Source organism: Sprattus sprattus (assembly GCF_963457725.1).
Source record: "Sprattus sprattus genome assembly, chromosome: 10".
In the NCBI taxonomy this organism is placed as follows: domain Eukaryota; kingdom Metazoa; phylum Chordata; class Actinopteri; order Clupeiformes; family Clupeidae; genus Sprattus; species Sprattus sprattus.
The window spans coordinates 19,342,431-19,367,506 of NC_137908.1; the positions used below are offsets into that span (position 1 = coordinate 19,342,431).

General features: G+C 44.0%; 1 protein-coding gene across 1 annotated transcript in view; it reads left to right on the forward strand.

Annotated features, from left to right (window-relative positions):
• The window catches only part of erc2 (ELKS/RAB6-interacting/CAST family member 2), a gene marked incomplete at both ends in the record, with an annotated part of 35,695 nt that extends 13,361 nt beyond the window's left edge, over positions 1-22,334 (forward strand). Inside the window, 15 exons of the mRNA XM_080846092.1 lie at positions 411-485; positions 2,633-2,788; positions 4,268-4,435; positions 4,952-5,119; positions 5,912-6,049; positions 6,838-6,978; positions 7,129-7,269; positions 9,727-9,929; positions 15,592-15,681; positions 17,640-17,651; positions 18,344-18,443; positions 19,131-19,291; positions 19,699-19,846; positions 20,240-21,067; positions 22,308-22,334. Coding sequence (XP_080702218.1) covers positions 411-485; positions 2,633-2,788; positions 4,268-4,435; positions 4,952-5,119; positions 5,912-6,049; positions 6,838-6,978; positions 7,129-7,269; positions 9,727-9,929; positions 15,592-15,681; positions 17,640-17,651; positions 18,344-18,443; positions 19,131-19,291; positions 19,699-19,846; positions 20,240-21,067; positions 22,308-22,334 — 2,556 coding nt within the window. The remainder of the gene's footprint in view (positions 1-410; positions 486-2,632; positions 2,789-4,267; positions 4,436-4,951; positions 5,120-5,911; positions 6,050-6,837; positions 6,979-7,128; positions 7,270-9,726; positions 9,930-15,591; positions 15,682-17,639; positions 17,652-18,343; positions 18,444-19,130; positions 19,292-19,698; positions 19,847-20,239; positions 21,068-22,307) is intronic.
• Between the last annotated feature and the right edge of the window lie 2,742 nt (positions 22,335-25,076).

The following is a 25,076-nucleotide window of genomic DNA, read 5'->3' on the forward strand; positions in this document are numbered from 1 at the left end:
AGCCTCCTCTATTGAGTTACTATATCAGTGCTACAAACAGTGTGGAAAGGGGCCAAAGTGACACAGCCCTACAAGAGGCACACGCACACGCACACGCACACACACACACACACACACACACGCACACGCACACGCACACACACACACACACACACACACACACACACACACACACACACACACACACACACACATTGCTGTTATACATTGGGATATGTAGAGAGCCAATTGACATAATATAAGAGTTGAAATGAATCCTTAAATTATTAAATAATTCCCAATTATTTGCTTTTGAAAATTGGAGATAATTCCAAGAGTCTCATCAGTGTAATAGAGGGGTCTGGAGATGATAGTAACTAAGGCAACGATGAGACACTGAGAATAATCTGTGGTTACATCTCAACTTGCAGGAGCTGCATCGGAGGAACCAGCTTCACCAGGACCCAAGCAAAACAAAAGCCCTACAGACCATTATTGAGATGAAGGTGAGACCTCAGCCTTAATGCTGTGACAATTGCTGAAGAATTACATAAGATATGGTGGCGCTATCAGAAAAAGATATCAGAAAAACTGATTTAGGTTTTATCCAGGATAGTCAATGACTTAGGCTTTTGTTTAGAAATAAAAGGGTTAACATTTGAGCACCATATTAACAACAACAAACTAAAGACTATTTACTCAAGTCATTTGAAGCTAAAAATGTGAGCAGCAAGTAAAGCAGTGTGAACCCAGTGGCCAGATAGACCCTCATTAGCCAGCAGCTATGGCGCTCCTCTGAGGTTCTGAGGGGAATCAGGCTCAGAGGCTGCAGAGCACTTACATTGCTGTCTAAAAATAAGATATTACCTCATCCCCCGCTCCCTTGTCCTCCCTTCTTCTTCTTCTTCTTCTTCTTCTTCTTCTCTCTCTCTCTCTCTCTCTCTCTCCTGCTCTCTATTGGTCTTTTTTCATAGACACACACAAACACTCACTTATGGGTGCACGCAAGCACACATACATATGCACACAAGCACCCGCTAGTCTTGTGTGATTGGTGCTGCTGTGTAATACCCAAAGTCCCTTGCTGTAAGCACGTGACCCAGGGGGCACTCAACAGTCTTGTTGATCTAACGTCTGCTGCTGATCATTTGTCTGAATGTTTACTCTGAAGAAATAAATAAATGGATATCAAGAAAGAGAGATATTCAGCTCCAGCTTCACTACTAATCTATCTGTGGTCCCCCTGACTGCAGCAAACCAAACTTTTCTCTCATCCTCTCCTCCATCCATAAACATGGCGATGTTCCGGTGTACTCACTACTCGTTACACTTTGTGAGCAGGGAGCTAGTGCTGCCATGGGAATACCCTAGGAGCAGGTTGTTTGTCTGTGTGTGCAAGAGAGGTAGAGCGACATTCGGGGTAGAGAAGACGAGTCGGGGAAGAGAAGAGGAGAGCAGAAAAAGAGAGTTTAGAGACATCTAGAAAGACATCTAGAAAGAAAGCTACTTGTGTTGCAAAGGTTACTCAGGTACAGGAGGAGACAGTCCTGTCACTCTTCCTCTTTCCTCTGTCATAGCACGTCATATGTGTTTTATGTAAAAAAAAATCGAATTGCTAAGAGTTACTGCTGCGGTTAAATTCAAAATATGTAAGCATATTCTTATAGCTGCAAGTTATGAAATGACAATCCTTCTGTCTAAGTAGATGAGGATAGCATTGCTGTAAGTATACAGTCTTAATGGCAGGTATTACGGAATTAATAGTTTTATTGACATTGCATTGCAAATACTTTTTTCAGTGTATTTGAACTGGATCCAGAGGCACATAGAGGAACACAAACATGTGTAGGACTGCAGTGGCTCTTTTTTGCAGTTTTCTCTCTCACTCTCCCCCCCTCTAGCTCCCTCTTAGTGTTCCCCCTGAGTCATTCCCTCTTCTGTAGTGGTCTGCCTTTTTTCCATCAGAGCCCCTGATAGTTGCTGGGCTTGTCCCTGAAGTTCATGAACAGATACATGGAGAGAAAGCAAGATAGACGGAGAGTGGAAGAAAGAGAAGGGGAGGTTCTTTTTCTCTGGGCTCTGCAGGAATGGGAGATGGAGCATGGCTAATCTTAAAGACGTGCTATTATTTATTTAAAAAAACTGTGAAGCCAACACTGCTCTCACAGTTGCAGTCCATAGAGCAGAGGGAAGCATTGCGTTCACTTTGTTTGTGTTTTTTTTCCTTCCCCTCTTCCCTCTTCCTCTGCTTTGCCGTGGTTGATCTCTGGTGCCGGGGCTGGATGTGTGCGCAATTCTTCCAAATGGTGATTAGCGTACTAATCCTTTCGAGCTGAGAAAAGAGGGGATTTTGTTTTGTTTTCACCATAAAATGCTGCAGCTTCTCTCACTCTCACTCATACTCTTTCTCTCTCTTTTGTTCACCCATCTCTTCTGCAAGATGAAACTCCTCTTCACTACTTAAAATGCTTTGCCTCGTCTCTCTCTCTCTCTTTCCTCTCTCGCTCTCTCTGTGTGTACTCCTGTCTCTCTCTCGCAGGTGTCTTATATAAGATTATTTGAATTCTGCTCGCCCACCATCTCAGGAGTGTTTTGCTTGTGTCGGGCAATTAGAAATGGTTGCTTTTCTGTGCTCTCGTTTGGCTGCGTGCAGGACAGCAAAATCGCGTCCCTGGAGCGTAACATTCGCGACCTAGAGGACGAGATCCAGATGCTGAAGACCAACGGCTTACTGAACACAGAAGACCGTGAGGAAGAGATCAAGCAGATGGAGGTGTACAAGAACCACTCCAAGTTCATGAAGAGCAAGGTACTACTGGCACGCCACAACTCTCCGACACTCATACATACCGATAGCATGGTTTCAGAACCACTAGGGAAAGCCCCAGCAGCAGTATCACTTCAGATATTGTGCATGTTGAAATTGAAGTCTGAATTGCTAAGCTATGATATTGTCAACGCTTGCGTGAGATTTGCATTTATTAGCAAGCACATGAGTCGGCAGCTACCGTGCTGGCATGCCAGAGCAACATGTGCCTGTGTTTGTCAACACAGAAGAGGGCATGCTGTAGACATGAGGGTTCAACACAGAAGCGGGCATGCTGTTGTAGATAAGGAAGGTTCACCTCTGGTTCTTATAAGTACCACTAAACAACAATAAAGGCACAACTTAATCTCAACTTTTGTTTAAGGTGACCTACTGGCAGTTTAGAGCTCTTGGATTTTGACATAGTGCAGTTTATGAGTGAGCATACAGCACAGTTTGTTTGCCCGCAGAAAGGCAAATTTTTACTCAGCATAGCCAAAGCTCTTGTATCTCATGTATCCTGGTGTGTCCGGTTGTGGGGTTTATAGCGTACTAGAATGGTATCGTGACTTACAGCTATACGCATTCTACACTTGGAGTTGTCTAGTTCTCTCTTCAGCTGTAATTCAGACACTTTTACTTTGTGTCACGACAATGTTGTGTTTGCTTCTGTTAGAGAGAGTTGATTGATTTTGATATATCTAGGAAGTGATTGGTGTTTGCATGTGTGTATGTGTTTATGCGTGAGTGTGTGTTTGTATGTGCGTGGATGCTTGTATGCATATCTCTGTATGTGTTTGGGTTTGCACTTAAGAGAGGGTGGGAGATAAATGTCTGTGTGTGTTTGTGTGTGTGTGTATGGTTGTGTGTGTGTGTGTGTGTGTGTGTGTGTGTGTGTGTGTGAGTGTGAGTGTGTGTGTGTGTGTGTGTGTGTGTGTATGCTTGTATGCATATCTTTGTATGTGTTTTGGTGTGCACTTAAGAGAGGGTGGGCGATTAATATGTGTATGTACCTCTGTGTGTGTGTGTGTGTGTGTGTGTGTGTGTGTGTGTGTTTGTGTCCCTATGAGTGTACAGTAAGTAGCGGTGCTGTTAACAGGCAGCATCTGCAAGGCATCGGTGAGGATTGTTGTGTTATTTTTAGCGGCTCTTTCATCAATCATAGATAAAGGGGATGTATAATAGATGATGAATGCAGGGGGCCAGTGGAGAGCATCAGCTCCACGGCTCAGCTCAGCTGGCCCCACCACCACACAGAAAGGGAGTGCTCTGGCTGCCATCGTCTATAACGCATGCACTGATAGATGAAGTACACACTAGACACACTCCCTCGCTTACATGCATGCACACATGCACACACACACACATGCACATACACACAGATGCATACAAATTACATCCTTGTTGCAAATACTACGAAACACACAAGCATGTACATGTTGTGATGCATGTGTTTTATTCTGTGCCCCCACTATTCTGCAGATTGACCAGCTGAAGCAGGAGCTCTCAAAGAAGGAGTCAGAGCTCCTGGCCTTACAGACCAAGCTGGAGACTCTGAACAACCAGAACTCTGACTGCAAGCAGCACATCGAAGTCCTCAAAGAGTCCCTCACTGCCAAGGAGCAACGCGCTGCCATCCTCCAGACTGAGGTCTCCTCTCACTTCACACTGTGGCTCACTGACTGGGGTTACGATGGTTTAGTGTAAAGCCATTTACTTTCCGGATTAAGTAGTACAGAACAAAGCAAACATCAAAGTATTATAAATGTTTGTAATTACGCCGGTTTTTCAAACAAGCTTGGCACTATTGCTCAGTTAATAAAAGTGACAAGGCAAGTGGTTTGCCAACCAAAACGATAAAACAGTATTCATTCAGGAGATACGATTTTTAGGAAACAAATTTTTAGGATTTTTAGGCTTTACAGACTTCCTTGTTAGCTGTCTTCTGCCTGACACTTGTGGAGCATGGCATTGATACAGTGACTAGTGATCCTTAGGGTTTGATTCTCAGGAGGGCTTGAGTTCATACTGTGTGTAAAAAGCAGGTTTCGAAAGTAAAAATGCAACCTGGATTCAGATGTGCTTCGGTTGCAGAAAACAGGAGGCATAAGTGATGAAGGACGTGACCTAGAGGGCTGCAGAATGTAAATCTGTTCTGCCCCGCAGGTGGATGCCCTGAGGCTGCGTCTGGAGGAGAAGGAGTCCTTCCTGAACAAGAAGACCAAGCAGCTGCAGGACCTGACGGAGGAGAAGGGCACGCTGGCGGGGGAGATCCGAGACATGAAGGACATGCTGGAGGTGAAGGAGAGGAAGATCCACGTCCTCCAGAAGAAGGTGAGGCCTCCTTTGAGAAGCGGAGAGACGTGATGGGCTGAAAACAAACTAGTGAGGGAGGAGAGGGCCACACAGCTGTCCCGCCATTATAATGTGTTTATCTTTCCCCTCTGGTATATCGCATTTAAGGCCACACTGAGTTGAGGAGGGAAGTAATAAATTCATGCAGCCACCTTTATCTGCACAGCATTTTACAGTGGGTTTAAGCAAGCGGATGGTGACTGACAGGGAGCAGTGGGCTCCTCAGAGGTGAAGGGGGACAGTGAGGCAGCTGAGATGAGATGTGGCACGTGATGTGGAGAAGCACTTGGACTTTACGCTTCACTTGATAGAGCTTTTTCTATATAAAGAGCCAGAGGTCTTTTCACCTCTGTCTCACCCTTCTGTCACCTCTCTACACTTCTTACTCAGTAAACCTTTTTTCATGTTGTTTCATCACTTAAAATAAATGGGACCAATGACAACAATATCCTAACATTATTCAGCCATTTGAACCTTGACCTCTTGCTATCTGTAATTTCCGGATTATTCTCCAGCCCAAAATGGACAGATAAGATGCATCAGTTCATCTTTAAAGCTCTCTCAAAATTCAGTGGAGTTATTTTAGTCTTTGCTGTTATGATGTCGCCTTGGTTTCTTCACCACTGATGTCGTTTCTCTTTGTCTCTCCCCTCTGTCATGTACGCACACGCTCACACTCTCACACACACACACACACACACACACACACACACACACACACACATACACACACACACACACACACACACACACACACACACACACACACAGATTGAGAATCTCCAGGAGCAGTTGCGGGATAAGGACAAGCAGCTGGGGAACCTAAAGGACCGAGTGAAGTCTCTGCAGACAGACTCAAGTAACACAGACACGGCTCTGGCCACCCTGGAGGAAGCGCTGTCCGAAAAGGTGCAACATTAGCACTATTGGGGAAAAAAATGTTTAAGCATATGAGTGAGGGAATAAGTAGAGGAAAATAAGTGAGATTTATGCATTAGCACAGATGCTACAGACCGGGGCAAATTATGCCACACTTCAGTTGCTTTCTTCCAACTAACAAAGTGATTCTCAGGGTTAGATTCTCTGTTTTTCTTTTCCACGAGTACTCATGTTGAATAGGTGTGAAAATGTGATGTAAAAGTTGCTTTGAAATGTATTTATGGGAATATTTTTCATGTAGTGTTATATAGCTATGGCTAATAGCGATAGCTTCAATAGATAACAGTACAGTAAGGCCCCTGTATCTGTGAAGGATGTGTTCCAAGACTTACCGTGGATAGCCGAACCCACCAGATAGTAGCAAACACCATATTTAACTTTCATGTACATACATACTGTACCTATGCTAAAGTATTATTAAGACATCTGCAACAATAACTAATAACAAAATGAATGAATACTGTAATATTATTGTGTGGAAAGGCTACTACTCTGCTACTCAGAATAGCACCGATTTTAAAACGTATTAACTGTTTATTTTTGGATTTTTCCACTCAATATTTTCAGGCCGCTGTTAACTGTGGATAACGGAAACCGTGGTTACCGAATCAGCAGATACGGGGGTTCCACTGTATTGATTGGTTGACTTTGACAGATATAGAGCAGTTACAACAGAACCTCTCTACTCTAAAGAGATGACCAGATATGAATGTCAAGTGCAATTCATACAATATTAACAGTCTGTCTCTTTCCCCCAGGAGCGGATTATTGAGCGACTGAAGGATCAGAGAGAGAGGGAGGACCGGGAGAGACTGGAGGAGGTGGAGGCCTACAAAAAAGAGAACAAGGACCTAAAGGAGAGGGTTGGCACTCTGCAGCTGGAGCTTACTGACAAAGAGGTGAGATGGTGCTCTGCTTCTTTTTCAGTTTGTTCAAACGTTTCAGCCTTAGCTGGCAAAATGTTTGGTAGGGTTGTGTGTATGTTGTGTTAGTGTGGCGGGGATATAGTCATGCTGTAATTGTGATGGTTGACTCTGTTTCTGCTTCAGTCCAATCTGATTGACTTGAAGGAGCATGCCTCCTCACTGGCCTCCTCGGGTCTAAAGAAAGACTCCAAACTGAAATCCTTGGAGATTGCCATTGAGCAAAAGAAAGAAGAGTGCAGTAAGTTGGAGACACAGTTGCAGAAGGTATGTCCTCCTTAAATTTGTAGCTGAAGTGTGTGTGTGTGTGTGTGTGTTTTTCATGTTTACATGTTAATGTTAACGATCACATTATAGGTGTAGTATAAGATTTATATTGAGCTTTTCAAAGGCACAGGGTTTGAAAAGATCTGGAATCTACCTTAGATGGGAAAAGGCTTTTACTAACATGCATGTTCGCTTATTTTCATCAGCCCTGTCTCCAAATAGTTACACCTCCTGTAACATGTTAGCGCCGTTGTGAGGATGCTCCATGGAACCAGAGTTACCTTTCCCCACTGGATTTCTTGGCTGCCTCATTGGTCATACTTCTCTATGGGTTACACAAGCTATATGCAGTGGCTGTTAAACTGTGTGTTTGCAAATGAGGAATGTTATTGCAAAATGGCTTTACACCCAATTGGTGGATAAATTATGGTAATTTACCTGACAGATTTCAGAGGATGTAGGCAAAGCAATTCTCAGCCAAACAAAAGTAGTAATTATTCAGGAAGCAGCATATTAGCCAAAGTGAGTGAAAATTATTTTGCAATTTATATCCTCAATTGTAATAATGAGCAGGCTGTAATGACCCAGAGACCTACCTGAGAGTCATGCAGCATTGGACCTTCACTGTTTCACAGATGGATTTTGTACATTACAAATAGCAAACTGCTCAAAGATACACCACTGCAGAGTGCGTCATCTCACCTTTACCCCCATATTTCCTGAATTATACCTCTTAACTGATTATCTTTGGGATTTTCCTGTTTGCCTGGATTGCAAAATGTGTGCTGAAATGAGCTTGCCACATTTGATAGCTGAATGCTAACAACAGTGCTAACCCTGTCTTACTGGATCTTCCCTTATTCCTTCCCCTCACGCTCCCCACTCATAATGATCCCCCCTCCCTCCTTGCCTCTGCGATGTAGCAAGCAGAGCAGCTGTTCAGTCAGATGAGCAACCCTGTAAGTGCCTTCATAGAACTCTGCAGCACATATTGAAAGCATGAGGACACCATGTTAGGATTATTTCTGTGCCCTGTTGTTTGGGGAAGGCTCACATTACTGTGTATTGCACCGTCCTCTGAAACGCATGCATACACTGATGCTGCTAAAGGCCGCCCCACCCTACCAGACTGTTTACACACACACACACACACCATGTAGCATTAGCATCTTTCCTATAATCTTGGCTATGATTTGTTTCACACATGATTATTGCATGATTATTGTTAGCGTAATTGCCCCACCTTTTGCTATCATCTTGCTTGTGTGAAAGTTATGTATCCACACAATGTAGTGATATGCAGTGATTTATATGGGAAAAGACCATCATGGTCTCTCAAAACTCATTGCTGTGATGTTTTAGCAAACCATGGCAGTTTGTGAACTATGTTTTCACTTCCTTATTTTTAAATCATGATAAAACACAGGGCAACACAAACACACAATCAATGTTGTTTATATGGAGTAGTAGTGTACTTGGGTATTAGCTGGCTCTGGACTACTGTTGAGAACCTTAATGTTCATCAAGCTGGTTTTAGGGGAATTGGATCCCTCATCCTCATGCTTCAAATATGTCATTAGTTCCATATTTATCAGACCTACTGTCCAGACAATCACACAAAAAAGAAAAACGTTCCACTGTCTCAAATTAAAAGTACTGCACAAGACTGTACAGATGATTCACTGAGTGTTAGTTGTGCATGGTGTTCTTTCTGCATGCTTTACTGCCGCTGTGTTTGCTACTAATATTTTGACTCTAGGACGCTTTTTGCTTTTTTACTACAATTGTTTAATTTGGCAGAATTTCTACAGGAACCAGATTGAGAGCGTTGTTCACTGCTGAAACTGTGTAGATGTGCTGTGTGCCTGTAGCAGTGATGGTGTGGAGTGTCTTAATGTTTCTGTTGTTTCTTTTTCAATGGTTTTCATCCTCTATATTATTGTCTAGGCTGCATCTATATTTGTCTAGGCTGTGGTGTTGTGTAGTCATGTTCTTTGCTGTCGCTTTGGTGTTTTTATTGGAGCTTTACTTGTATGTGTTTTACTGATGGCAAATTTAAAAGAAAGCCCAACTTGTCGGTTCACTAAAATGTTGAGGATATGTAACAGATGCTGGCATGCTATGAGCTTGCCTGCATGTGATAACAGTGATTACAGTGCACAGAAGTTTAACATTCTGTATGTAGTTGATCTTGTTTAAGTGAGCTATAGACTATCTGTGCATAGAACATACAAAAACTTTACTAAATATCAATTCAGACAAGAACCTCATATCAGACAAGAACCTCATAATCGCTTTGGGGCAATTTTTCGGAAAGATTTAGCCTAAAACCAGAATGGTACACTCTAGTGCTGCACACTTTTCTATGTGATAAAGTAGGCCTATTTGTAGTATGTCCTATTTCCATCCTTCTGAGATGTTCAGCCCCTGTAACAGAGCCATGATGCTGCCTTGCAGAAGGCTCATAGCGTGGAGCAGCAGGGTTCCCGTAGCAATCCCGTGGAGTTCGTGGATCGGGTAAAGCTCCTGGAGAAGGAGGTGGTGTTCTACAAGGAGGAGTCTGGGAAATCCCAGGCGGAGGTGGAGAGACTGTTGGAGATCCTTCGGGAGGTGGAGACTGAGAAGAACGACAAGGACAAGAAGATAGCTGAACTTGAAAGGTACACCATTCAATTAAATTCTTCATGGGAAATTTAAGCTGATGTAGGGAAGCCATATAAAAATTACTTTTGTTTTATTTGCTTAAACTTTCAATGTGTCCTGGCATGAGTACAAAAGCAGATAATCTGTGAAAAAATCAGGTTACTGTAACATTCCATAGCTTGAGCATTTGAATGAGTGCAACTTCCAAGCCCCTCCTCCTACCTCCAGCCCTGCCTCCAAAGCCCCTCCCAGTAGAGGAGGCTGCCGTGTATACATTATATGTATAGCAATATCTATTTGGTAAAAGAACAGATACTAAGATGTGTGTTTAGTAACAGAAACTGTCATGTATAGTGCTAAATTAGCAGCAAACCACAGGCACATGCACATGTCCGGACAAACACCAAACTGATACGACTGCCTGGGCTCTTCACAAAGGAATTTTCAACATCTTTCAAATAAAACAACACTAACCAGCAGCTTTAGCATTGCAAACAAGCAACAAACATGTTAGTTTGACTGCAATAATAACAGTCACCGTAACATAAGCTGCTCACTGAACAGATTGAGCTTGACTGAGTGACAGGTGCAGTGACTGACATTTTGTCAGACATTTTGTCAGACACTCCTCCTGACTCTGATTGGTTGTCTTGATTTGTTCATGCAAATAGCATTAGGATCACTAGGTGGAGTCTGATTTATTTCACAGATAATCTGCCAACAAGTTATTTTTATAAGTGGTCCCTACTGCTGTGTTGATGAAACTGAGAGATGAAACCTTTTAATGTCTTAGTCAACCAGCCTGCTTTTACTATAACTTAACCAAACATTCAGCAGTAGAGATACCAGAAGCGGTCATTTTAAATGTGTGCTGGCTTTTCAGAATTGGAAAATGCACATGCAGCATAATGGTAATGTTTATGTTGATAATTATGGTGATACTGAAATGTTAACAGTGATTTTAATAATCATGTTGGAAATAAGGATGATGATAATAGTGATATTAACACTGCTGAGGATGGTGTTGATGATGAAACAGATGATGAAGATCTACCAGGTGGTAAAGTTGTTTTCATTTTTTTCAATCATCTGAGATGGGTAAGGGAAGTTCTTTTGGCAGCATCACACCGTGAGCTGTGTTCTTTAATAACAGATGACTGCATAATGTGTGTGAGCTCCGTTAAACTCTGTACTTAATGTTTTATGGTTTGTGCGTTGGGAGGGTGGAGTAGTTTGTCAGTGCTTTGTGGTTCTGCTGTCATGTTGGGTTCTGTCAGCCTGACATGGGCAGCACACCTGACCTTTTTATGATCCTTAGCCTGTGACTGCACAGAGTTTTAATTCAACATGAAAAATCTATCAGCTGGCTAAAAATGCTTTAGCTGTTCCCTTGTTTTGTTTGTGTGGTCAGCAACATGAACTAGGAAAAACAGCAGTCAGTGCGCTTGAGTCACGGATCTCTTTTGTAATGTTAGTCCTGTTGTCCCATGACTTTGTACCAGCCATAGCCGGTCCTGAGTCCTAGAAGAGTTTGTATGAAACATGGTGACATTACAATGGCCAATGTTCACCAAATTAAACCCATCCACAATTAGCTGAGATTTCAATAAAGTCGAACAGATACATTATGGTCCAACTCCAGACAAGGATGCAACAATGTTTTGGTTATGTTAGAGTTGCATTATATGCAGTGGTGTAGTCCAGGGTATACACATGTATACAGAGTACACCCACTTATTTTTCAGTCAGCATTGCGGATACCCACTTCTCAAAACAGGGCGTTATCCTGTGCTGTATGGGCTGCTTTAAAAAATTGCAAAATTAAGAGTATACCCATTTCTCCAGGGACCACTACACCACTGAAAAAATTAATACCACCATTGTCAAAACTCATGCGTGATGCTCAACACGAGCACGGACTTACAACGCGTGCGTGTCGTAAAATGTGTTTTAATGCAGTATACTGGATGAAGACATATATTCAGTCAGTGTTTAAGCCATAGCCACCTATCACAAACAGTAGGTAATGTTAGTTTAAGAGAAAGTAGCTAACGTTAGCCTTTCTGGATGGAACAGACATAGTCTTGGTTTCATGCAAGCTTAGCCTATCTGTTAACAGAGGACAGAGAGTTAAATTACATAACTCTAATGGTTGATGTGACAGAAACTTGGTAGCCCAAAGAGTTATCTAACATACAATGGTTTTACAACGTGTGTTAGTTGCCTGCTTGTTTATGAAGGGGTAAGCCATGATGTACACCCCTCAAGACCATCCCCCACACACAGGGACGGACTGGCCGTCGGGCATACCGGGCGTTTGCCCGGTGGGCCGAGGTGCAATATGGGCCGATAGTCCCAATTTTTATTTTCAATTTTTTCCCCATATAATGGTCTGACCGGCTGGCCCACGAAAGCAGTTCATCAGCGGCCCTACTGACACTGGGCTGGCCCAATCACATCCCCTGGGCTGACCCAACACAAACCCCTTTCGATTTGGACCTGCCTACATAATGCATTAGGACGGTAAATAAACTCAGCGTGGCCCATGGCCTTGACATGCTTGACACGCGCACGCTAGTCTGCGGCCCATTGGCTGTCTTCTTGAGTGACTAGGGGCTCGTCCAATCATATCAGCAAACACCTTCTACCTTTAGCTAAATGTTTGCCACGGCAGGGCCATCATCAGCTCCCGTGGATGACAGTGCTACAGCCAGGGAGATACGATACAACGACCTACGGTAAGCTTACTGATCATGAATTAAAACGTCTCTAAAATATGTTTGACATAGGACCATATGTTCTATGGCCAAGTTTGTTTGCATTGTAAATACATGACAAGTCTGTAGCTGTTGCTAGCCCTCAGCCTACACTCTATGTTGTGTGTTTGAGTGGTGCGCGGGGCCATGTCAATTGCTCCGAAAGCCCAGTATTCCCAAACCCTGGTATTCCGAAAATATGCCAATTTGTCCAGATACCGAATTATGATAGCCCGTTATACGCTCCAGTTTCCCCCCCGAAGTTCAGGGGCGTTGTTCAAACGTTAATGCCACCTCATCAATCGCGTTTCCTACAGGAGGAAATAGACTCCCTTCTAGAAAAGGGAACTCATAAAGTAGTAGGTCCAGTGACGTGCTGTGAGACAGCTGTCTTCTGGAGCTTCTGCGAGCCTGTGAGTCAATGTTTCGTTGGAATCATGATGTAACGTTGTTGTAGCGGGAATACAGCAATGCTATCTTCTAATTGGCAGGTCATGTATGATTCTAGACTTCGCTAAGCACTGAAGCGACTGAAACGGTGAATTTTGATCACATTCAGCGAAGTTAACAGGTAAAACGGGAGAAAAATAGGGCGTCTTTAGGCCGTCCTGCCTAAAAGTAGGGCGTCCCGTTTCTTCTTATTTTTTAGTAGACTATAGGGCAGACGCCCTGCTAGCTATAAGCCTGGTTGGTGTAGACATTCGAGAGACCAAAAAGACTGAAAAGGTGTGTTATCGAATTTAGTGGGCCGGTCTGGTTCAAAATGCCCGGGCCGATTTTTTTGTCCCAGTCCGCCCCTGCCCACACAGCAAATCATTCACTGAAATAATATTGCTTTTATGTTAGTATGCCGTAGGCCCTGTACCATAGGCCCTGTACTCTGCCGTACCCTGAAGGTGGTAACCAGGCCTGATCGAACAATGTCCATCTACAAATATTTTCACCATAATACTAGCTGATACTGACACTGGGTTTTATGTTCTTGATTTGGGCATTCTTACAATCAAAACCAATCTCAGCAGCATTCATCCATATCCAATATGCATATCTCACTCACACATGAATATAAAACAAAACAAAAATTAAATGAAATGCAGTAATTAATGCCAGCCAGTACTATTGAGGTTTGTCATTGATGTATGTATTAGAATAGAAACAGGCCTTGAGTTTAATATAGTCTTATTACTGCATTTCGTTGTCTCAGTACTTGTCCTCTGTGCAATGACAATAAAGTTGAATCTAATCTAATCTAATCTTAGAATAGGAACAGGCTTTGTGTTTAATATAGTCCATAACACAACAGCCCTATGAAGATTCCAACTATATCAGACAAATACCGACTGTACTGGTTGAGCCTAGTATTTAGCCAATTACTTTTCAAAAAGGAAAAGTAAGTCTTTTTAAAATTTTAAGTCTTTAAATGAGATATATGTAGTAATTTAAGTTTAAAATATTAATAAGAACTTTCTGAAATAATGTCAGAAATAGAAATGTGCTCAATGACCAACATATCTACTAAAATTAGCCAGCTAACCAGCTAGCTGTGGCCTGTCCTCTCGGAATATACGTGTTTGTACCTCATGGGGCAATTGTGAGTGATTGTAATAAAAACAGAGAGCAAGTTTGACTATCCTTTAGTTGCTAGCAAGCTCGTTGATTCACGTTATTGGCTAGCCTGTCAGCTAGTTCAAAAGCTAATCAATACAATTTTTAAAGAGGATTATGCTTGAAATTTGAGAGTTGAGAATAGATTTACATGTTTTAATGCTCCAAAAACACATTATTTGTCTCATACTTGTCTATTCACTCTGTCTGAAACACTCTGTTAGAGCTCCTGTGTCTTTAAGCCTCCCTCCCAAATTGCCCAGCTGGAATTACAACGAGGCGTTTCAGGCTGCTAAGAAAAGTGTTTTCTGTTGGAGAGAGTTACTCCCCCTGGCCTGTACTTTGGGCTTTGTCATTTTGCAGACTGTTTACATGCCGGAAATGCTATATAACCCAGTAAGGAAAGGGGAAAAAAACTGAAAAGCAAAATAGGTCCTCTTTAACATGAATCAGTGTTGTTAAATTTTTGTATGCTACATACTTAAGCCAAACTAAACTTTGGTTACTTCTGCGACCGTAAGGGGTGGACAAACCTAGTGATTTTTTTGAAGTGTGGACAGCTAGCCACTTTAAACTCATCTTATTTTTTAATGATGGTTAAACTCTTAAATTCATTGATTGCACAGCAGTATGCAAGACATTAAACCTGCCCCCCATGAGAAAAGAGAGTGCCCCTAGCCCTGATAGACTGCCATTGCGTCTCTCTTTGTTTATCATTCCCATGTTGTGACAGTTGGTGGTTCTCTTGAATAACAGTGTATATTTTTGTTTTTCTATGCCATTGTGCCCACTTTTTCTCTTCTCTCTTTTTCCTTTCTTACTTCTCTTGCTGTCCATTTCTCTTGGCCCCTTTTTCCTCCTCTCTTATTTCCCGTTGGCTCCCTTCTTTCATGGAAACTCAACCATAATTTCACTCTCTCAAACCCCTTTCTTCCTTCCTTCCTCATACGTCGTCACTTTTGTCACTTTTATTATCGCCATCATTTTCTTCCCCTATATCTCACTCTCTACTTTCCTTCTTCTCCTGTCCACCCCTACACATACTCAACCTCTCTATCTCACTCTCTCTCTCTCTTCCTCAAACTGTTTATCATCCTATTTTTTCTTCATCGGTCTCCCTATATCCCATCCCCTTCTACAGCCCTGCAAATCCCGCCCATACCCATTCCCATGCCCATGCCCATACCCATGCCCATCTTCCTGTCTCCGCCTCTGGCTCTGGCCCTGGCCCTGGCCCTCGCCCTGGCCCTGGCCCTGGCCCCGGCCCTGGCCCCGGCCTCGGCCTCGGCCCCAACCCTGCCTCTCGTCCCTCCCCTCGTCCCGGTGGCAGAGCCCCCCCTGACCCGACCCCCTCTGTGTCCGCTGCCCCCCAGCAGATTGGGGGCATGGTGTGGGATTTCCTGGGAAAGTGAGTGCTCTGCCCTGGCACAATTCGGCTGTCTTGTGTTTCTGCCTTTCAGTTGTGTGTCGTTCGGAAAAGTGTCTACTGTGTCTGCCAAACTGTCTGTCGTCTGCTTCTTTCTGACCCCACAGATCTTTATGTGGCTGGGCTAGCTTTAAACAATGCTCACTTGAATTCTTGTTTAGCTTTTTCTTGAAACACAAGGACCTTCACATACAGATCTGTTCAAATGTGTGTGTTTGTTCCCGTGCTGTGTATGTGTAAGCGCATGTCATTTTGTTGATGTGTGTTCATGGGGATGCATGTGTGTGTTCACCGGGATGCATGGAGAACTCTTGTCTGCGGCCTAAGCCCCAGAAGGGGTAGTAGGCGATGACGATGTGGGTTCATGAATTGAAATCATGAGCCTTTTGGTGAGCATGTGTGTGCATGTGTCTGTAAAGAGTGGGCATGCATCCTGTTTTCCAGTTTTTTTATGCATTTATATCAAGTCGGGCATTTGAAAATGAGGAATCCATCTTGATCTGTCAGTCTTTACTGTAATACTAGTAACATCATGTATTGTTTAAATACAGGATATGAAAGAGCTGTACAGACATGTGAGAGGTACATTCCTAATATTTTCAAATCAAAACCTTCAAGATGTTGTCATCTCTGACCCTCATCACTGGTCTGTATATTGTGCCATTGTGAAAGCACACCAAGGTCAAGGAATACCATGCTCATAAACTAGATCACAGTGAATCTCAGTGAAATTATTGAGGTGGTCAATTTATGGTTATGTTCTGTCGCAAACATCGCACTGGTGTAGGGGACTGTTTTGGTGTGTTTTCACAGACATAATTTTCATACCTTTGTTCTCATCTGTTCACATAAACACACTCACTATCTCACAAACCCATGCAGGTACACTCAGAGATACAGACACGCACACGTATACACAGTTTATTCTCAGTGTACATTGTTCTTTTCTTTCTTTGTGTGTTTGTTTAGTTTTGTAATGCTTGATGTAAGCTTTTGTCTTGCATAGGACCTCTGTCTTTAGGGCAGAGCCCTCATTCTGACGTCATGGCGTCAGCTCCTCCCATTCCACCTGCTCATCTGCTCTTATCCCCCATTACTCCCATGATCCACCTGTCCACCCACCAATGACGCCCCACATTTGGCTCTAGCCATTTCCCCTGCTCTCCTTAACTGTCTCTTTCAGTTTTCTCCTTCCCTCTCTTCAACCCCCAATCTCCTACCACCTCCACCAAAATGCCTGGTTGCTCCATGTGTGCCATGCTCCTACTCCCCCTGGCCTGCAGAGTTAACCTCCCAATGCTCCCCGCCCCCTGTAACCTGCATGGTCCACGCTGCAGTACCTGAGGTGATCAGGTCCTGAGGTGATCAGTGATTAAGGTGTTTGGTCCTTAGGTAGGGCTCCATCCCCCTAACTGGATGTGTTACAGAACCAAGAGCGAGTCTTATGTCTCCCCTCGTTTGTTTGGTTGTGGACCTCTGTAATTCCCTCATCCTCCAACCCCCCACACCTCTTGTTGCCATGCCCCCTGAGCTCCCAGATGTGTCCCTGCTTTCCCCGCTCCCTGGCAAAGTCGGCCTGGCTCAGCTGGTCCCTGGTACTGCATGTTGGCACCCCTGCCCCTCACAGACTCGGCAGTGGTTGAACGATCCAATGCTGTCCTCTTGAGTTGAGCAGTTGCATCCTGCACCAGCTGCTGTTCCTCAGTAGGGTTGAAGCGGGGTGGTGGTAGGGGGTTTTGTATTCCTTATTTGGAGGGGTGGGGGTATTTGAGATTAACTGTTTTCTCCACTCTGTCTTTCCTGGTTATGTGGTTGGTGGTCTCTAATGTGTGTTCCTGTGGTTTTCGACTCTCCTCTTCTCTTCATGTTTCCGCGGCTGCTCCTCCCTGCCCCGTCCCTTCCTCTTCCTCCTCTTCCTCGTTTCTGTTCTCTGCCTGCAGCCTCACTCCAAGGTAAGTTGAGGCTCAGCAGGGGCACCCTTCACCTGCCCGGTTGGCAGTCCCAAGCCCCCCTCTCTCTCCTCCATTTCCCCCCTGCTGTCCCCCTGCTGCCTGCTGTCCGAGTGAGTTACTCAGAGCAGGTGATCCTGAGCCTCTGATGAAGACAAGCTCAAAATTGTCTCATAACTGCCAGGCTCATGTCTCACAGAGTGTCTGGAGTCTCATTCAAGCATGTGTCTCATTGGGATCTTGTGTGTAGGATGTTGATGAATTGGATCATGTGAAAATGTTTCTTCATGTTTTTAATTTTTGTGCTTGTTTTTGTGCATTTCTCTGACTGTCTCTTGTAAGTCCTGTTTGAGTCTCATCAACTTCACGTGTTTTTGGTTTTGTGACTCATGCGTGTCATAAATATAGTGTCAGTGCTGTGTTGTGTTTGTCTCATTAGTAAATGTCTTTCATGAGTAGTTAGAACAGTAGTGTAGAGTAAAAGCTAAACATTAAGTTAAGTTATTAATAAACAAAAAAGATTACCATGTGTCTAGTTTGTGTTACTTTTACAGTGAATACCACTTTACTTCCATATTTTATGATTGTACCGACTATGAAATGTAGCTAAGTAGTGTAAACTTACATTAATGTGAGTGGTAAGTGCAGTGGAATGGAACAAACATCAACTTGTCCTCTTGTTGCTCTTGGTAAAGGCAAACCAAGGACCAAATCAAAAAGGGCCCGAACATCAAACTGGGCCCTTTGGGAGACAAGAAGGATGCAAGGAAGGACAACCCCATGGACAACCCAAAGGTGTGTGTGTGTGTGTGTGTGTGTGTGTGTGTGTGTGTGTGTGTGTGTGTGTGTGTGTGTGTGTGTGTGTGTGTGTGTGTGTGTGTGTGTGTGTGTGTGTGTGTGTGTGTGTGCGAGTGTGTGTGTGTGTGTGTGTGTGTGTGCGAGTGTGTGTGTGTGTGTGTGTGTGTGTGTGTGTGTGTGTGTGTGTGTGTGTGTGTGTGTGTGTGTGTGTGTGTGTGTGTGTGTTATGTTTGTGTTTGTTTTTGTGTGTGTGTGATGGTGATGGTGGCACAGATTTTGGGATGAAGACGTGGTCCGTTTTATATTCTTTGTGTTAAACACACAAAGCTAGCAGTGTTATTCTCAGGAAGTGATAATTACTGCTAATGCATTCTGGTCACACATTGTCCATCTGGTTTATAAAACAGGTTTTTGCGCACATGTATTAAGATCAGCTCAGAAGTGTTTGATAAGGCAACCTCCAGTCTTTTTTGAGCTTAGTTTCAGGGATGTGCTTAGTCTCAGTCTGTTAAATTTCAGTCCACCGCTGGGATTGGTGTAAACATGGCCATATGCTTATTCAGTTTACTTGAGAGTGGTTGAAGTTCCTACAGGGTTGCATCAAGAGGAAATGTAGCTGTAGTAAACTATCTATCTGAACATTGAACTCTTTGCTTCGCAAATCTCTGCGCTTTTTTTTATAAGATGGAGGAACTGATGAATGTTCTGGAAAAGACCAGGCAGGAGCTGGACGCCACCAAGCAGCGCCTGTCTTCCACCACGCAGTCCCTGACTGAGCGAGACGGTCACCTGACCAACATGCGGCAGGAACGCCGCAAACACCTTGAGGAGATCCTGGAAATGAAGTGAGGACCTCTTTCTCTCATCTCTTTTCTTCGCTCTGTTCATGAGACATGGACATTTGAGAATGCTAAGTCACACACTGCATTTGCATCTGCATTGTCTCTTTGATAACCAAACTGCATCTTAAGATGATAAACCAATCTAAGTGAGTCATTTGGAAATTGTTATGATCAAATTCCTCTTAATTCCAGCGAAGACACTGGCTCTATGCAAAACATGTTATGATACAAACACATGTTTATCTATTTTCATGACACTGAATGCTCAATGGATTCATATCTCCATAGTATGCTGTCAGTATCTTGAACATTTGTTTTCATGGATTCTTTGTGTGTTGTCATGTGATGCTGGCTGAGGTCCAAATGGGCATGTTTTAGCTGCTGTGAGAACATGTGCTCCTTCCCTGCAGGCAACAATCTCTGCTGGCAGCCATCAGCGAGAAGGACGCCAACATCGCCCTTCTGGAACTCTCCGCTTCAAACAAGAAGAAGACGCAGGATGAGGTGCTGTCTCTGAAAAGAGAGAAGGACAAGCTGATGCATCAGCTTAAACAGCAGGTACTAGATCCCCCTTCTCCCTAGGAGAAGGCAGGTCCTGGACGCATGTAGGGCAGGTCCTGGACTTATGTAGGGTAAAAGAGCATGTCTGAGGACCCAGGATTTTAATTAGCCACGTTTGCACCTGTTTAACCTACTGTGGCTTTAGACAATATGCAATATTACATTTTTTTTCCTGATATAAAGTGAAATTATGTAGGTCAGAAACCCCAAGAAAATATGAGAACTTTGACAAAATGTATCAGTTAGAAAGATAGCTGTGTTGCCACCTGTGTTGTTGTTATTGGTGCTTACAAAGTGGGTCTAATGGCTTACATAATTAGCCTGACTGATTCTGGACTCCGCAATGCCTTTTTGCACTCAGTGACAACTTAATCTTTTCTCTGTTTTAAGACCCAGAGCAGAATGAAGCTGATATCTGATAACTATGAGGACGACCCCTACCACCCCCATCCTCCACACCACATGCAGCCTCAGCCGCCTCATCCACAGCCACAACCCCAGCAAGGGTACCCCCATCCCCAGCACCAACAGCATGCACCACAGCCTCCCTATCCCCACGCCCCACACCCCCAACACCCTCAGCCCCCACCCCAGCACACGCACCCTCAGGGGCCACAGCCCCAGTACCCTACCCATCCCCAACATCCTCAACATCCACAGCACCCTCAACATCCACAACACCCCCAACATCCACAGCATCCCCAACACACCCAGTCGCCTCCCCAGCACCAGCAGCATGGCCCCCGGGCCCAGCAGCCCCACCCACAGCAGCCCCACCCCCCACAGCCCCACCCCCAGCAGCCCCACCCCCAGCAGCCGCACCAACATGGCTCCCTGCCCCCGCAGCAGCAGCAGCAGCAGCAGCAGCAGCATCCCTCTCACCCCCAGCACCCCCACGCTCCACCTCCCCAGCAGCAACCGCCTCACCCTGGCCACCCACACCCCCAGCAGCACCCACAGCAGCATCCACAACAGCACCCACAGCAGCACCCCCAGCAGCACCCACAGCAGCATCCACAACAGCACCCACAGCAGCACCCACAGCAGCACCCACAGCAGCACCCACAACAGCACCCACAGCAGCACCCACAACAGCACCCCCACCACCCACCCCATGGTGTGCCTCCCCACGGGCAACACCCCCGTCAGCCACCACCACACCACCGAGGTCCGGCTCGTGGACCCCCTCATGCTGGACACCGCCCCTCCCAAGACCAGGTAGGCTCTCTCCCCTGTCTTTAACTACACAGTGATACTCCTTTCCTGTGCATTTTCCACCTGTATTGTGTGTCAGTGACATTTGTCTGAAATCTCTCATCTCTATTATCTATCTGGGCTGTGCTAATAAGGAGGCTTATTGCCATGGCTGTGGTTCTTGCAGAGAAACATCTATTATAATAGACCCTGGGCGCAACCATGGGGGAATTTGACCTAAATGTGGGCAGGATTAGCTTGTCTGGTGTTCCAAATACTCAAAACCAACCTGATGCCTTGCGGAGGATAGATGTGCAGATTAAAAACAAAGCACAGCTAAGATGAGTTTTGTCAAGTTTGGTGGGCTTTAGGAGGAAAGCTGGCCTTGTCAATGTTAGCACTCACAGCTATTCAGTACCCAAATGTATTCAAATTGTCTTCAGATGTGTGCCAAAATCATGGATGGACCAGTGAGACTACCATGAATCTAACTTGCTAACTCACTGTCTGTCTACCAGTGGACATCATCTGCCTTTTTACATTTCTGACCTTTACCTTGTTTACTTAATTAATAGTCATCCATAGTTTAAGGTCAGTGAAGTTACACTGATGGTTTTAAAGAGTACTGTGGTAAATTGCACTAAGGTAACTTGTTTCAGCAAGTATATTTAGATTTTGTAAAAGTGGAATATAGGTATAACTTAATTGTATGCTAATATGGAACTTTTTAAAGCATATGTTGGCACATTTTAAAAACACAATGTGTGTGTGTATATAAAGTACACGTCCATGTATCTCCTCCTTTACTGCAGCGTTCACTCTCCTCTGCATGCATTTCACGCTGCATTTCTGATTCATTCTGAAGGTTCAGTGTGATCTGTGTGCTGAAGGGTTGGATGATTGATCAAAGGTTTTTAACCTGATTCCTCAAGACTTCTCAGCCAGAATACTCTCATTCCAGCCGTCACTTAATTAGGCCAAGGAGATCGTGAACAGCCTAAGGGTGTGTCTGGTGGGTTGGGTTGGAAGCTATGGGGATTAGAATGAAGGACAACAGGATGATCTTGTCACCAGAAGTAGGAAACCACTTTATGATGGGCTCTGAATTAGACTCTGATCTCATCTCTCTGACATCCTCGTGCTTGCAAGTCCTTTGTTCCCTCTGTGATCTCTGGTCTAACCCTGCTTTTTTCTACTGTCCCCTCTCGTCACTCCTGCTCTGTCCACTTAACTATGCATTGGCCTGCTACTCTAACAACCACAGGATGATGAGGAAGGCATTTGGGCATAACCATTTCCAAAACCAAAGCTCTTATGTTGTTTTGTTGGGGTGAGTGATTTGCATGAATTAACCTTCATGTGAGAAATGGTTCTCCGGCATGAGGCAAACACAATTAGTATACCAAACAAAATTTGATGTGGAAGTTTGTTCAGTTCTTTATCTGTCAGTTCCCTGTGTCTAACTTAGATACACGCACAACCCATACAGATGATTCAGTCACTACTGGAGGAGCACAGGCATGCCATGATGCTGAAACGACGCACTGTCCATCTGACCAGACCTTACCTTCAATCTGTTGCCTTTGCTGGAGTGGGCTGCCATTTTGTCTCAGTTCAGTGGCAGGGGTGGAGACATGTGACTGGGAGGGCCAGGCGAAGAGATTGATGGCTGAGCAGGTAAAGTCAATACTAATTACAGAGGACATCAAATCAAACCAGTTAAAGACGATACGCATTGGACATCTAAAACTTACATAGCATACATACTTTGGGAGTTAGAAAGTTGATATATCAGTGTTGTAAGAATAAGGTTTGAAAAGTGCAACAAGTTCTTAAACATGAAGCCAACACAAGATAAGATAATTTCCACACAACGTTCAGACAAATATTTACTCTCCATGTGGAAAGTTACCTTAAAATGTGCATATAGCTTTGTTGTAGTTAACCAAGTACCTAGAAAAAGGGTATTTAAATGTTTACTGCCGTTTACATTTACTGATTATTGTGGCATGCAGTTTCTCTACAGCCAACAACTTTGTTTCAGTCACACATGATCAGAGTTTCCTAACATTCGACTTTTATGCTCTTGTGTTGTTCACAGATGATTGGGCTAAAGACTGGGGCAGGACTAGAGCGCGGACCTTGACACATGGATACATATCACTTCCTGACATTTTATGCCGGTGGAAGGAATTTCTTCTTCCACCTATACAACCATTGTGCAGGATCGGCAATCAGCTCCATGAAAGTCTTATCCTTCCAGTTGATGATGTATCAGTGGTCAGCTAACCAATAGACTACCAGCTGCTCCTGCGCCCTTCCAACATCTGCCTGGTTCTGCCCAGCTCACTCGATTTGCCTATCATCCTGTTCATATCTGCCTGGCTCCCTCCCTCTTACTGACTCTGATCTGCCAAGCTAATGATTTCCCCACTAACACAGTCACATGACCCCATCCATGTCCCACAGACAGTTCTTGTCTGGTTCCACTGCCACTGGTCCTCTCCTTCCTTCTTCACGATTCCGTTGTCAAGATTTACTTATGTATTCATTCATTTACTTTTTTAGTTTTGGTTTATATCGTAATTTACATTTCGGTGAAATGCGGTAGCCTGCCAACTTTACATGGAAACATTAGTTTGCCTTGCCTTTATAACTCTCTCGCCACACTGCACATTTTTTGTTACATATCAGGGAAGCAGAAATCAGAGCAGTTCTGCCCCCTAGTGGCTTCCTCCAGTAAGCCTCCCATCAGTAAGGCCTTACAAGCAGCACAGCCTCCCAGGCATGGGAGAAGTAAAGGGCCACTCTGGTCTGTCCCATACAGTACATGTTATTACCTCAGTTCAGCATTCTGAAGCAGTCAACCTCTATGCAGTCTTCAGAGGAGTTTGTGCTGTTGCTTTCAGTTTGAGTACAGGTTTTGAGTACAAGTCAGAAAAGTTTTATTTGTGTGTGTATGTGTGTGTGTCACATTTACCACTCAAACAAAATAGTATTGAATCACACTGGTCAGTTTGGGACTCTGGGAGTTTTGAGCATTCTCCTTTTCAGAGTGTGTTCTTGTGGCTCTCCAAGATCCTGCACCTATGCACCTCTTCCAGGGTATATTTCAAATGGTGCTTCAACTGGTGCTCCAACACATGAAGGCACCAGCCCCAGCAGTCATGATGACAAATCTAATGTAATCTGAACCACAAACTAAAACACCAGGTGATCCCGCATACTTGCAGGCAACAGTCGAGCTGTTTGTTCAGTCAGCTTGTTGCTTTAGCCTCTCAAGCCCAGCCCTCTGGTCAAATAATTTTTTTTTTTAACATAAAAGCAGCCTTCGTCATGGATCTTCAGTGTTTCAGGATTCCAGGGCAGTAGAAGTATACTAATAGATAAAAAGAATCTAAACAAACAAAAAGAATGATTGTTTGCTTTCAGCTCCTACAAACATCTACTGGTTTCTCATCTACAGCACAGGTCACCTTGCTGAATGACACGTCCTTAGATTTGGGTAATTGTTTTTAATTGTTCAGGGTCAGCTCTCCTCAGAAGACCTATCTGTTCTGATAGTGTGTGCGTGGGAATCTGTAGCCTGTAGGGTTGGTGCCCCTTTAGTTGCTAGTGCGGGTCAGTCCCCACAACAGTATGACCAAGTCCCTCGGCCTCCCATTCATTTTGTTCAGCTCATCATAGAGCTGTTGCACTGAACCCAACCCTATCTCTGTGACTTCTTAGTGTCCCTTTGACCTTGGTGGCTTGTGCCTCAAGACATTATATGTACACATATATAAATATACATAGATAAATATATATATATATATAAAAATAGATATATATAAAATGTGTCTTTACGTGCTCATAAAATAGTGACTTTAAAAAGAATTAGAATGAGAACAGAACTTTTATTGTTTTTAGTGTGGCCCTCAGTATTCTAATCCCCCCTTCTGTTGAGACTGGTGTTTGTCAGAGAGTGAGTGAGTGTTTTATTTATTTATCATTAAGCCTCAGAGATATCTTTCTGAGCATGAAGTGGCTTTTA